This window comes from Perca fluviatilis, chromosome 5, assembly GCF_010015445.1.
Source record: "Perca fluviatilis chromosome 5, GENO_Pfluv_1.0, whole genome shotgun sequence".
NCBI classification, from domain to species: Eukaryota; Metazoa; Chordata; class Actinopteri; order Perciformes; family Percidae; genus Perca; species Perca fluviatilis.
The window spans coordinates 25726679-25742009 of NC_053116.1; the positions used below are offsets into that span (position 1 = coordinate 25726679).

General features: G+C 39.4%; 1 protein-coding gene across 3 annotated transcripts; it reads right to left on the reverse strand.

The window, feature by feature from the left end:
- Positions 1-1881: 1881 nt before the first annotated feature.
- On the reverse strand, positions 1882-11883 carry LOC120558853 (complement C1q-like protein 2). 3 transcript variants are annotated; one of them, XM_039800151.1, is made up of 7 exons: positions 11235-11883; positions 11021-11068; positions 10417-10597; positions 10207-10278; positions 8234-8317; positions 7807-7938; positions 6753-7692 (listed from the first exon to the last, which is right to left on the reverse strand). In XM_039800151.1, exons 3-7 carry the CDS (start codon positions 10475-10477, stop codon positions 7409-7411), a joined length of 633 nt encoding a protein of 210 aa, XP_039656085.1. In that variant the 5' UTR covers positions 10478-10597; positions 11021-11068; positions 11235-11883; the 3' UTR covers positions 6753-7408. The 3 variants fall into 3 exon arrangements, with proteins under 3 accessions (XP_039656084.1, XP_039656083.1, XP_039656085.1); XM_039800150.1 differs by lacking the exons at positions 6753-7692; positions 7807-7938; positions 8234-8317; ... (1 more) ...; positions 11021-11068; positions 11235-11883 and adding exons at positions 1882-2879; positions 2994-3125; positions 3444-3527; positions 3826-3897 and having other exon boundaries at positions 10417-10938; XM_039800149.1 differs by lacking the exons at positions 6753-7692; positions 7807-7938; positions 8234-8317; ... (2 more) ...; positions 11021-11068; positions 11235-11883 and adding exons at positions 1882-2879; positions 2994-3125; positions 3444-3527; positions 3826-3897; positions 4038-4335.
- Between the last annotated feature and the right edge of the window lie 3448 nt (positions 11884-15331).

Consider the following 15331-nt stretch of genomic DNA (forward strand, 5'->3'; position numbering starts at 1 on the left):
CCTGCTCCTCCATCCTCTCAGAGTTCACATGGACAGCATTACAACTCTGACCATCCCCGCTCCATGCACCACTCAGAAAACTCAGGCCAGTATGACGATAAAACCAACCAAGATCATCATCATCATCACCGGGGGTAAACCAATCCCAACAGTATTTTGAGCAGCCTGTCAAAAGTCTTGAAAGGTGGTATGATGAAAGCCTGAAGGACTATAGACCGGGTGTAACAACTGCAGAAGGAGATCAGCAGTGGCCTACAGACAATCAAAGACCCGGTGCTTGCTGTTTGGGCTTTGACCCCGGATGCTGTGGCTCCTCACAATCTCATCATCAGAACAGCATCTTGAATAGTGGTTTGGTTTATGACCTCACTACCTCACATACTACAGTATCTTCATTCTTTCTCTGTAAGTGTCTCATCTCCACCCTCTGTTCAGCTCATCTCTCTCAGCACAGCATGGATGTCTTGTGGATTACTAAAATTCCAAAAGTGTATTTAATATTGATTCTTACTTTGTAGTGTTAAGAGTTGCAATTACATTTTAATTACTACATTGTGTGTTATCAAAAGTTTAAATATTTGTTTAAAATCACCTCATGGCTGATAATACTGACAGGATCTAAGACAAGCAGCACTAGATAGATGTGATTCTCAACCTCATTGAAATTTGAGGGAAAAAAAATCTGAATTGGTCAATTTGACATAAAAACAAATCATCGAAGAAGTAAACAAATATTATCATCTCTACCTGCTCAAACATTAATGAGACTGTGTGACCTCTCTGAGGTTGTTAATTGGCTGAGATAAGCAAAGCCTTACCAGATAGATGAGTCATAAAGAACATTGTTCTCTTGTTGCATCCTCAATAAATCCAGCACATAAAGTAATACGTAATAAAGTCTGACTTTTGAAGAGCAAAAACACAATGTCATAAAAACATCCACTGGCAGGTAGCAGCAGTTATGAGACAGTTTATGTGATCTTCACCACACCTTAATTTTTCCTTACTGACATGAAAACGTTTCTCCCAAAACAAAATGTTTGTTTTTTCAGTGGGGCAGTTAGTCAGTTAGTTGGATTAGCGCGTTATGTTTTAAATATGCATGCATCTTCTCAATGCCTTCACTCCTTCTTACTGTAGCATTGACGTTCAATGTAAATCACCATTGTTCCCCGCTAGGGTTGGTTGGACTGCTTTGTCCCTCCAAAGACTTCATGTCCTTATTTATAAGGCTATTCTTAATTTGCTTTCTTCATATCTATGTACATGTATCCATCTTAAAAAAATTGGAAGCTACCATCTCCGCTCTGTGACATGTTCCCAAGACTCACTCTTGATATCAGTCCCCAACATCTATCTTGAAATGGGGAAAAAGGGCTTTTACTGTAGGTATTCTGCTCCTGCTGCTTGGAATTTGCTGCAGACTGATTCTTTAAATGTTTTCAAAAGTAAATTGAAGGAGTTGGAGGAACACACCATCAGTTTGTAAATGCTTTGACTGAGATATTTGCCTCTATATTATGTAGAACAAGATGACCTGAGTCTTATTTTTTGGTATAATCATGCTGTGATCTGAAATGTTATAGTCTGTAACTGTTATTTGTTGTATGTCTGAAACTTTGTTTAATGTGCTGCTGCTGTCTTGGTAGGACCCTCTTGTAAAGGAGATTTTTAATCTCAATGAGACTTTTCTTGGTTAAATAAATTCTAAAAACTTTTTTTTTTTTTTAAATCATTGTTCCACCTTAAAAATACTATTGTATAATCTAACATTTCTTATTTCCAAACAGATGTGACACATTTATTTGTTTTTCTGCAAAAATAAGATGATTTTTTTAAACTTAATAAACCATGTGTTAAAGAAAAGTCCACAGAAAGTACTGCAGTGATATGTTTATGCTTTTATTCAAATGTAAGCGAACATAAAAACAATACAATATTTAATATGTACAACTTATTGTTGCTGCAAAGCTTTGTCATCCAGCTTTCAGGATAAATACTGTAAATGCGATTTTAACTTGCTGGTACTGATGAAGTACTCCTGTATGTCAAGATACTTCGCATAACAAAGTACTGCTATCATGCATATGAAGAAACAAAGGGAATTTCCTTCTTACATTAAAGACCATTCACGTTTCTAAAGAAAAAGTAAAAAAAAACAATCAGACAGTAAAAGTGAGGTGGTTTGGTTGGAAGCTTTGGTCCAACGAGTAAGTAAGTTTCTGGTGTTTATCTGGATCCAGGTGATGATACAGGATTTTGTTTAGTGTTTCTTAACATAGTGAGATAAATCATGGTATTATAGAACGTTACACAATTTTCTCATTAATTAGTTTAGTTCCTTGCTCTAATGTTAAAAATCTGGCACAAGTATTCCCTCACTGTCACTGTGTATTGTTATGCAAATCCAGAAGGAGACACAGAGGAAACATTCATGAACTTTTTTCAACAAGATTATTATTGTTGTGGTTGTGCAGTGTTGTGTCAGTTGTCATATAAAGGAAAAGATGAATGACATTTTAACAAACAGTATTGATAAACTGCTGCAGTGTGTGCACAGTTATCATACAGCTGAAGAAAAGGACTGTTTCTCTTTCACATGGTAAAAAGCAGATGACCACTGAATGTGCTGTGGTGATTTCCATCGTCAAATATTCTTGAGTTAACCCACAGACGCACAAAAACAACATCTCCGACCTCTAGAAGCAGCGAGGCGCCATTAGCAGTAGAGCCATAATGGTACGGCTGATGCTGATATGCCATAAAAATATGCTCTCCATTCTTGACCAGCACAGCACCTGAACCATATGAATTATGTCCATATGCACCTATGTAGAACTCAAAGTGGTAGGCTCCTCTCACTGGTGCAATGAAAAAACCTGTGGGACAGTTTCTGTCAGTGAATGTAACTGGAGAATCATCTGTTGCAGGTTGAAGTCAACATAGCTTTGACAAAAGTCAAATGAAATCTTTAAATTTGAGAATTCTAGTACCTGTGTTTGGGTTGTAGGCATTTCCAATGTTTGTGACAACATATCTGAAGGTGAGAGGAGTGTGTGTGTTAAATGGTCCGAGAGTTCCTGAGCCTGAAGCCAACAGAGAGGCTGAGAAAGCCACCTGTTTGACTGAGAGAGGGAGAGACAGAAAGAAAGAGAGAGAGAGAGAGAGAGAGAGAGAGAGAGAGTGAGAGAGAGAGAGAGAGAGAAAGAGAGAGAGAGAGAGAGAGAGGGGAATATACTTGTTTTAAAGTGGATGATGTTACAGCAAGGAGATGGTTACAACAATAAGCTTGTTTCTAAATTCAGTATTGTTATCATCTATTAAAAACATATTCTCTGTATTATTATGCAATTCACCATTCTAGATAGCGTTTTTTATTATGTAAATATCATTTGAACAAAACTGTTTAAATACTAAATTGCTAGTTTAAGTTGGAGACTTACCTTCTCCATCTCTCTTCAGAGCCTCCACCTGGTTTACTGTAACATTTGTCCTGGCTTTCATGGTGATCAGCTCTGCTGTCTGTGCTGAAATTAATTGGAAAAAGTAGCAATGAGAAATAAACCATAGTCTCCAATGAAAACAATCTTTGACAGTTAAAAGTATTCAATCATCACTGTTTTATTAGGGTGTGTTTTAGCGACTGAAAACCTGAATATTGGTAAATTACTTCATACTGTTCAGAAATGTGAGTAAGATGCGTGATTAAAATCCCTTGCAAATATATAACGGTATTAAGGAAAACTGTCTTACAGTGTTTTCATTGTTTTTTATCATGTCATTTTGAAATGTAAATATGCAATATTGATCAATATATACATATACCTTGTAGCTGTTGCTTCAGCGTGTCCACCTCAGTCTTTTGCAGATCCAGTTCTCTCAGCTTAGCTGCCTGTACTATGAAAAAGAAATTCAATGATAAGACATATTCTTTGCAAACACCATTTCTGTCGTTTGTGTATGGACTTATAACATGTTATTATTAAAAATAAAAACCTGTTACAAAGCAGAGGTTTCTTGTGCTATTACTACCTTACCGTCATTCTCTCTCTGTAAGTGTCTCATCTCCACCCTCTGTTCAGCCAACGAGGCGCTCATCTCTCTCAGCACAGCATGGATGTCTTGTGTGCAGGTCTGTTGGTGGTCAGAGACATTCGTTGGTTCTCTTCCCTGGGATCCAGCTTGATTTCCATGTGGAGTAATTTCGTTGTCAGACTCTTTCTGAAGCTGAGCCGTGGAGAGAGAGCAGATCAGCAGCAACAGTGGAAAACACATTGTCATCTCCATCATTCTCTGCAGTCTTTTCAGTTCTACTTTGAAGTTTCTGTGTTAATCTCAGCCTTAAATAGTGTTATATGCTGATTAATCATTACCAGAAATGTTCATCAGAAACGCGTGCAGGAGATCTTTTTGATAACAATTATTACTTGGAGTATGTCATCTGGAAAACAACACTGAAAACACAGCACACACACAGAAACGATCTTTCAGCACCTGTATTTTGGAATGTGACTCCCAATCCTTGAACAATCAGTTCACCAAATTCAAAAAGTGTATTTTATAATATATTCTTAACTGTGTGTGTGTGTGTGTGTGTGTGTGTGTGTGTGTGTGTGTGTGTGTGTGTGTGTGTGTGTGTGTAGAAAATCTCACTTTCTAATTTTATGATGTGCAATCACATTTTAATTACTAAGTACATCAATACATGTGTACAGAAGGCAGGAATACTCAGGTTCTCTGGGTGCTTAGAACATTCCAGATCAGGCACCAGATCCAATTGGCAAAGGAAGAGAAAAGGGACATCCATGTTGTGTCTAGGACCTCGCCAATGCGTTTGGTTTAGTTCCCCATGAACTCCTTTGGTCTGCCTTCAGCTTCTTCCACATACCAGACACCATTACATCCCTGGTTAAATCCTACTTCCAGGACCTGCAGCTCTGCTTTACTACCTCTGAGTTTACCAGCTCATGGCAGTGCCTGGAAGCAGGCATCATGGCTGGATGCATTATCTCACCCCTGGCATTCATGCATGCCTTAAAATGGGTTGTGGGAGGACAGTGGGTTGACTCTGGTCTGCGCCTCCATCCTCTCAGAGTTCACATGGACGGCATTACAACTCTGACCACCCCCGCTCCATGCACCACTCAGAAAACTGGAAAAGAACATCAGGCCAGTATGAAGATAAAACCAACTAAGATCATCATCATTGGAGGTGACCCAATCCCAACAGTATGTCGAGCAGCCTGTCAAAAGTCTTGAAAGGTGGTATGATGAAAGACTGAAGGACTATAGACCGGGTGTAACAACTGCAGAAGGAGATCAGCAGTGGCCTACAGACAATCAACAACAGCCAGCTGCCTGGAAGATTAAAGACCCGGTGCTTGCTGTTTGGGCTTTGACCCCGGATGCTGTGGCTCCTCACAGTCTCATCATCAGAACAACATCTTTATAGTGGTTTGGTTTTGATTATCACACGTTTAAATATTTGTTTAAAATCACCTGCATATCATGGCTGATAATACTGACAGGATCTAATACAAGCAGTCCTAGATAGATGTGATTCTCAACCTCATTGAAATAAAAAAAAAAAATAATCTAAATTGGTCAACTTATAAAAACAAGTTATCGAAGAAGTAAACAAATATTATCATCTCCACCTGCTCAAACATTAATGAGACTGTGTGACCTCTCTGAGGTTGTTAATTGGCTGAGATAAGCAAAGACTTACCAGATAGATGAGTCATAAAGAACATTGTTCTCTTGTTGCAGCCTCAATAAATCCAGCACATAAAGTAATACGTAATAAAGTCTGACTTTTGAAGAGCCAAACAACAACATCACAAAACACCCACTGGCAGGTAGCAGCAGTTATGAGACAGGTTATGTGATCTTCACCACAGCTTAATTTTTCCATACTGACATGAACAAGTTTCTCCCAAAACAAAATGTTAGTTTTTTCAGTGGGGCAGTTAGTCAGTTAGTTGGGTTAGCGCGTTATGTTTTAAATATGCATGCATCTTCTCAATGCCTTCACTCCTTACTGTAGCATTGACGTTCAATGTAAATCACCATTGTTCCCCGCTAGGGTTGGTTGGACTGCTTTGTCCCTCCATAGATTTCATGTCCTTATTTATAAGGCTATTATTATTTTGCTTTCTTCATATCTATGTACATGTATCCATCTTAAAAAAACTGGAAGCTACCGTCTCCGCTCTGTGACATGTTCCCAAGACTCACTCTTGATATCAGTCCCCAACGTCTATCTTTAAATGGAGAAAAAGGGCTTTTACTGTAGGTATTCTGCTCCTGCTGCTTGGAATTTGCTGCAGACTGATTCTTTAAATGTTTTCAAAAGTAAATTGAAGGAGTTGGAGAAACATACCATCAGTTTGTAAATGCTCTGAAATCTGAAATGTTATAGTCTGTAACTGTTATTTGTTGTATGTCTGAAACTTTATTTAATGTGCTGCTGCTGTCTTGGTAGGACCCTCTTGTAAAGGAGATTTTTAATCTCAATGAGACTTTTCTTGGTTGAATAAATTCTAAAAACATTTTTTTTAAATCATTGTTCCACCTTAAAAATACTATTGTTTTATCTAACATTTCTTATTTCCAAACAGATGTGACACATTTATTTGTTTTTCTTTAAACTTAATAAACCATGTGTTAAAGAAACGTCCACAGAAAGTACTGCAGTGAAATGTTTATGCTTTTATTCAAATGTAAGTGAACATAAAAACAATACAATGTATTTAATATGTACAAATTATTGTTGCTGCAAAGCTTTGTCATCCAGCTTTCAGGATAAATACTGTAAATGAGACTTTAACTTCTGGTACTGATGAAGTACTCCTGTATGTCAAGATACTTCACATAACAAAGTACTGCTATCATGCATATGAAGGAACAAGGGGAATTTCCTTCTCACATTAAAGACCATTCACGTTTCTAAAGAAAAAATATAAAAACAAACAAACAATCAGACAGTAAAAGTGAGGTGGTTTGGTTGGAAGCTTTGGTCCAACGAGCAAGTAAGTTTCTGGTGTTTATCTGGATCCAGGTGATGATACAGGATTTTGTTTAGTGTTTCTTAACATAGTGAGATAAATCATGGTATTTTAGAACGTTACACAATTTTTTCATGAATTAGTTTAGTTCCTTAATCTAATGTTAAAAATCTGGCACAAGTATTCTCTCGCTGTCTATCACTGTGTATTGTTATACAAATCCAGAAGGAGACACAGAGGAAACATTCATGAACTTTTTTCAACAAGATTATTGTTGTGGTTGTACAGTGTTGTGTCAGCTTTCATATAAAGGTAAAAATGAATGACATTGTAATAACAGTTACAACAGTATTGATAAACACACAGTTATCATACAGCTGAAGAAAAGGACTGTTTCTCTTTCACATGGTAAAAAGCAGATGACCACTGAATGTGCTGTGGTGATTTCCATTATCATATATTAATGTGTTAACCCACTGACGCAGAAACACAACATGTCCGACCTCTAGAAGCAGCGTGGCGCCATTAGCAGAAGAGCCATGACCGGATGGCTGATGCTCATATGCAACAAAAATATGCTCTCCATTCTTGACCAGCACAGCACCTGAACCATGTGAATTATGTCCACCTGCACCTACGCAGAACTCAAAGTGGTAGGCTCCTCTCACTGGTGCAATGAAAAAACCTGTGGGACAGTTTCTGTCAGTGAATGTAACTGGAGAATCATCTGTTGCAGGTTAAAGTCAACATAGCTTTGACAAAAGTCAAATGAAATCTTTAAATTTGAGAATTCTAGTACCTGTGTTTGGGTTGTAGGCATTTCCAATGTTTGTGATGACATATCTGAAGGTGAGAGGAGTGTGTGTGTTAAATGGTCCGAGAGTTCCTGAGCCTGAAGCCAACAGAGAGGCTGAGAAAGCCACCTGTTTGACTGAGAGAGAGAGAGAGAGAGAGAGAGAGAGAGAGAGAGAGAGAGAGAGAGAGAGAGAGAGAGAGAGAGAGAGAGAGAGGAATATACTCGTTTTACAGTGGATGATGTTACAGCAAGGAGATGGTTACAACAATAAGCTTGTTTCTAAATTCAGTATTGTTATTATCTATTAAAAACATATTATTCTCTGTATTATTATGCAATTCACCATTCTAGATAGTGTTTTCAATTATGTAAATATCATTAGAACGAAACTGTTTAAATACTAAATTGGTAGTTTAAGTTGGAGACTTACCTTCTCCATCTCTCTTCAGAGCCTCCACCTGGTTTACTGTAACATTTGTCCTGGCTTTAATGGTGATCAGCTCTGCTGCCTGTGCTGAAATTAATTGGAAAAAGTAGCAATAAGAAATAAACCATAGTCTCCAATGAAAACAATCTTTGACAGTTAAAAGTATTCAATCATCACTGTTTTATTAGGGTGTGTTTTAGCGACTGAAAACCTGAATATTGGTAAATTACTTCATACTGTTCAGAAATGTGAGTAAGATGCACGATTAAAATCCCTTGCAAATATACTGTATTACGGTATTAAGGAAAACTGTCTTATAGTGTTTTCATTGTCTTTATCATGTAATTTTGATCAATATTGATCAATATATACATATACAGTACAGGCCAAAAGTTTGGACACACCTTCTCATTCAATGCGTTTTCTTTATTTTCATGACTATTCACATTGTAGATTCTCACTGAAGGCATCAAAACTATGAATGAACACATATGGAATTATGTACTTAACAAAAAAGTGTGAAATAACTGAAAACATGTCTTATATTTTAGATTCCTCAAAGTAGCCACCCTTTGCTTTTTTTGATAGTGCTGCAAACACTTGGTGTTCTCTCAATGAGCTTCATGAGGTAGTCACCTGAAATGGTTTTCACTTCACAGGTGTGCCTTGTCAGGGTTAGTTAGTGGATTTTTTTCCCTTATTAATGGGGTTGGGACCATCAGTTGTGTTGTGCAGAAGTCAGGTTGATACACAGCCGACAGCCCTATTGGACAACTGTTAGAATTCATATTATGGCAAGAACCAATCAGCTAAGTAAAGAGAAACAAGTGGCCATCATTACTTTAACAAATGAAGGTCAGTCAGTCCGGAAAATTGCGAAAACTTTGAATGTGTCCCCAAGTGCAGTCGCAAAAACCATACCTACAACGAAACTGGCTCACATGAGGACCGCCCCAGGAAAGGAAGACCAAGAGTCACCTCTGCTGCTGAGGATAAGTTCATCCGAGTCACCAGCCTCAGAAATCGCAAGTCAACAGCAGCTCAGATTAGAGACCAGATGAATGCCACACAGAGTTCTAGCAGCAGACACCTCCCTAGAACAACTGTTAAGAGGAGACTGCAAGTAGCTGCTAGGAAACCACTGCTAAGGAGAGGCAACAAGTAGAAGAGATTTGTTTGGGCCAAGAAACACAAGGAATGGACATTAGACCAGTGGAAATCTGTGCTTTGGTCTGATGAGTCCAAATTTGGTTCCAACCGCCGTGTCTTTGTGCGACGCCGAAAAGGTGAACGGATGGATTCTACATGCCTGGTTCCCACCGTGAAGCATGGAGGAGGAGGTGTGATGGTGTGGGGGTGCTTTGCTGGTGACACTGTTGGGGATTTATTCAAAATTGAAGGCATACTGAACCAGCATGGCTACCACAGCATCCTGCAGCGACATGCCATCCCATCCAGTTTGCGTTTAGTTGGACCATCATTTATTTTTTAACAGGACAATGACCCTAAACACTCCTCCAGGCTGTGTAAGAGCTATTTGACCAAGAAGGAGAGTGATGGAGTGCTGCGCCAGATGACCTGGCCTCCACAGTCACCGGACCTGAACCCAATCAAGATGGTTTGGGGTGAGCTGGACCGCAGAGTGAAGGCAAAAGGGCCAACAAGTGCTAAGCATCTCTGGAAAGTCCTTCAAGACTGTTGGAAAACCATTTCAGGTGACGACCTCTTGAAGCTCATCAAGAGAATGCCAAGAGTGTGCAAAGCAGTAATCAGAGCAAAGGGTGGCTACTTTGAAGAAACTAGAATATAAGACATGTTTTCAGTTATTTCACACTTTATTGTTAAGTACATAATTCCATATGTGTTCATTCATAGTTTTGATGCCTTCAGTGACAATCTACAATGTAAATAGTCATGAAAATAAAGGAAACGCATTGAATGAGAAGGTGTGTCCAAACTTTTGGCCTGTACTGTACCTTGTAGCTGTTGCTTCAGTGTGTCCACCTCAGTCTTTTGCAGCTCCAGTTCTCTCAGCTTAGCTGCCTGTACTATGACAAAGAAATTCAATGATAAGACATATTCTTTGCAAAACACCATTTCTGTTGTTTGTGTATGGACTTATAACATGTTATTATTCTAAATAAAAACCTGTTACAAAGCAGAGGTTCCTTTTGCTATTACCTTACCTTCATTCTCTCTCTGTAAGTGTCTCATCTCCACCCTCTGTTCAGCCAACGAGGCGCTCATCTCTCTCAGCACAGCATGGATGTCTTGTGTGCAGGTCTGTTGGTGGTCAGAGACATTCGTTGGTTCTCTTCCCTGGGATCCAGCTTGCTTTCCATGTGGAATAATTTCGTTGAAGCTGAGCTGTGGAGAGAGAGCAGATCAGCAGCAACAGTGGAAAACACATTGTCATCTCCATCATTCTCTGCAGTCTCTTCAGTTCTACTTTGAAGTTTCTGTGTTAATCTCAGCCTTAAATAGTGTTTTATCCTGATCAATCATTACCAGAAATGTTCATCAGAAACACATGCAGGAGATCTTTTTGATAACAATTATTAGCATGTCATCTAGAAAACACTGAAAACACAGCACGCAAACATGAATGATCTATCAGTAACTGTACTGTATGTTGGAATATAGCTCCCAATCCTCCAACAATCAGTTTACTAAAATTCAAAAAGTGTATTTTAAATACCTATTCTCACTGTGTAATTTTAAGAGTTGCAATTATATTTTAATTACTACAATGCAGAGTATCAAAATTTTAAATAATTGTTTTTAAATCACCTCATGGTTGATAATGCTGACAGGGTCTAATACAAAGTGTCATCCTCACTGAAATTTAAAAAATAAATATAAATAAAATGTGAACAATTTGATGTAAAAACAAGTCATTGAAGAAGTAAACAAAAGATTACCATCTCTACCGGTTCAAACATTAATGAGTCAGATATAGTGACCTCCCTGAGGTTGTTAATTGGCTGATAAAGCAAAGACTTACCAGAAACCCAAGTTAGATGAGTCATAAAGAAACATTGTTCGTCCTCAATAAATCCAGCAGAGTTATAAAGTCTGGCCTCGGAAGAGAAACAAAACAATAACACAAAAACATACACTGGCAGTAGTGGCGGTCATGTGAGCAGTTTATGTGATCTTCACTACTGGAAGCTTAGCTACTTAACGTTACACAGACAAAAAGTAATCAATGCATACTCTGTATATGTGAGCATTACACATAGCAGTATAAAAAACCCAACCATTGCAATAAAGTTAAAAAGCATTTCCGTGTGACTTAATGGAACCAACTTATATTGGTTAAGTATAAAAGATAAATTGCAATCTAGCACCACAACCTCTTAAACAGTTCGTAAGAAGAGCTTCCACCAGGGGAGCCTGTTGTGTTAAATTCCCCCCCGTTCATTTCCTTCCATCTGACTGGGGGTGGTAAGGGGATGTCCGAGATTTATAAATATGTAGAAGCCTAAACAATTCTCAGTTTACAAATTAGGACCTTGGATACTATGTGATAGCCCAAAGCAACACACCCATTTCCCTGTCAGAACTTTAGCAATAGTGTGCACTTCTTCAGACTATTACTCATCACTAATAGAAGAAAACAAGAACAACCCAAGGTTTCTTTTCAGCACTGTCGCCAGGCTGACAGATAGCCACAGCTCTACTGAGCCATCTATTCCTCTAGCTCTGAGTAGTGATGACTTCATGAGCTTCTTCAATGATAAAATTACAACAATTAGAGATAAAATTCATCACCTTTTACAATCAACTTCTAACGGTTCACCTTTAAACGCAGAGTCGTTAGAAATAAAGACTAGTCTCGACATATACTTAGACTGCTTTTATCCTATAGACCTTCAACAATTAATGTTAAAGATATCCTCAGCTAAGCCATCTACCTGTCTCTTGGACCCCATCCCAACGAGACTACTCAAAGAAGCATTACCTGTGGTTAACACCTCATTACTAGATATGATCAATATGTCTCTATTAACAGGTTATGTACCACAGTCATTTAAAGTAGCTGTGATAAAACCTCTTCTGAAAAAACCCACCCTGGATCCTGAGGTCTTAGCAAACTATAGACCTATATCTAACCTTCCCTTTCTATCCAAGATCCTTGAGAAGGTGGTTGCTAATCAGTTATGTGATTTTCTACATAGCAATAGTTTATTTGATGACTTTCAATCAGGATTTAGAAAGAATCATAGCACAGAGACGGCACTGGTGAAAATTACTAACGACCTTTTAACTGCTGCAGACAAAGGTCTTGTCTCCATTCTTGTTTTACTAGATCTTAGTGCTGCATTTGACACAATTGACCATTCAATCCTGTTACAGAGATTGGAACACTTGGTTGGCATTAAAGGAATTGCTCTGAGTTGGTTTAGGTCCTATTTCTCTGATCGATCTCAATTTGTGAATGTTAATGATAAATCCTCCAAGTACGCTAAAGTTAGCCATGGGGTTCCTCAAGGCTCAGTGCTTGGACCAATTCTATTCTCAATTAACTTTCACTGTTATGCGGATGACACCCAATTATACTTGTCAATCAAACCAGACGAAACCAGTCAGCTAGCTAAATTTCAAGCGTGCATTAAGGATATAAAATCCTGGATGACCTATAATTTTCTGATGTTAAACCCTAACAAAACTGAAGTTATTGTGCTGGGCCCTAAACACCTCCGAACTTCATTATCTAGAGATATAGCTACTCTGGATGGTGTTGCCCTGGCCTCCAGCACCACTGTTAGAAATTTAGGAGTTATCTTTGATCAGGATATATCCTTTAATGCCAATCTAAAACAAACCTCAAGAACAGCCTTTTTTCATCTTCGTAACATTGCCAAAATTAGGAATATCCTGTCTCAAAACGACGCTGAAAAACTAGTCCATGCATTTGTTACTTCCAGGCTGGACTATTGTAATTCCCTACTGTCAGGTTGCTCAAATAAGTCTCTTAAGACTCTCCAGCTGATCCAGAATGCTGCAGCGCGTGTTCTCACAAGAACTAAGAAAAGAGATCATATTTCTCCTGTATTAGCTTCTCTGCATTGGCTTCCTGTTGAATCCAGGATTGAGTTTAAAGTCCTTCTCTTGACCTACAAAGCTCTAAATGGTCTAGCACCATCATATCTAGAAGAGCTCCTAATACCCTATTGTCCTACTAGAGCACTGCGCTCCCAGAATGCAGAGTTACTGGTGGTACCTAGAGTCTCTAAAAGTAGAATGGGAGCTAGAGCCTTCAGTTATCAGGCTCCTCTCCTATGGAACCAGCTCCCGATCTGGGTTCGGGGGGCAGAAACTGTCACCTCATTCAAGAATGAACTTAAAACTCTCCTATTTGACAAAGCTTATAATTAGGGAGTGAGGAGTTGCAGTGTTCACCTAACTGGCCCAACTGCTTCTCTTCATAATTGTTAGATTAATAATACATAACAAAGTAGAGGGAGGCAGGCCAGCCAAGCCAGATCCGGCAGGGGGAGAGTTCTAAGCCCGAAAACGCTACCTCTCCTTATGACCTGTCTCTCTTAGTTACCTGTTATAGTTACGCTGTTATAGTCCTAGACTGCCGGGGGACTTCCTTCCTTTGACACACTGAGCTGCTCTCTCCTCTCCCTTTCTATTACTGTTACTATTACTATTACTATTACTATTTGTGTGCAGCCCGTCCCAGAAATGCTTGTTACTAATCCTAGCTTCTGGGGAGTTTACTCCCCGGAGTCCCGATGCTTTTTTTTTCCCCCCAGCGTATTTCCTTGGAGAACGTTGGCACCAAGACCCTGGTTGCAGCTGTCGCCGTGGTCCTGCTGCACTCCCTGCTGAGCTCAGCGATGCCCTGCAATGTCATGCTGCGTCCTGCTGAACCCTGCAGCTTCCCGCTACATCCAGTCACTGTTCCATTATTAATGTGACTACTATCGCCACTGTTCATCACACCCCCAACCGGCTCGTCAGACACCGCCTACCAAGAGCCTGGGTCTGTCCGAGGTTTCTTCCCAAGAGGGAGTTTTTCCTCGCCACTGTCGCACTGCTTGCTCTTGAGGGAATTACTGGAATTGTTGGAATTGTTGGGGCTTTGTAAATTATAGAGTGTGGTCTAGACCTACTCTATCTGTAAAGTGTCTCGAGATAACTTATGTTATGATTTGATACTATAAATAAAATTGAATTGAATTGAAAATTGAATTCTTGGTTAAGAAGCGCCCATGGACAGGAAGGAGAAATTACACCACTCGCAAGAATTTGGCGGCCACCTCTTGTAAGTGCATCGTAACGGGCTTAGCATCCCCTGTGTCAGTTTTATTTGGGTCAAATTAGTCCTGCCAAGGTCAGTCTCACCCTGACTAAACTCAGAGATGTCTCTGGTTGTAGTAACTGTCTACCTGCTTTAACCGCCCCTGGAGAGAAGCCCTTGTCCTTCACCCCAAACTGGCTCATAAGTGTATCAACTGTCCTCACAATGCTCTACCTTATCCTACACCACAATGTCAGTGAATAGTGTGCCCAATTTCATGCCACCTTTAAATGTAAGAGCATTATTAGTTAGATTGATGACTCCTACTGGCAGTATGCTCTGCTAAACTCTGCAAAACACTCTAAAACAGCACAGTATTTAGAGAGGAAGGTGGAGGGTTTCAACACTTTGTGGCTTATTAGTTAAACAGGTGGCCTTCTCAGCTGCATTGCTGCCCTCTGGTGATAAGGTCCTGGAACCCTATCATGAACGCACAAGCTGGTCACATGTCACTAAATACTGGAAATTCTACAGCTCCAAGAAAGATCCAAGGACCCAAAGACAACCCAACTGCCCATGTCCTATTTGTTTTAGATGGGTTTACTGATGCTGTTTTAGTAATATGGACTACACATACAGAAGGTTTTTACGACATAATAAATAATCATAAGGTTGGCGGTTCGAGCCGCGGCCCCTCCTGTCCATATGTCGAAGTGTCCTTGAGCAAGGCACTGAAACACAAATTGCTCATGATTGGCAGGCTGGCGCCTTGCAGTTCCGCCACCATCAGTGTATGAATGTGTGTGTGAATGAATGAAGGCAAATTGTAAAGTGCTTTGTCCGGT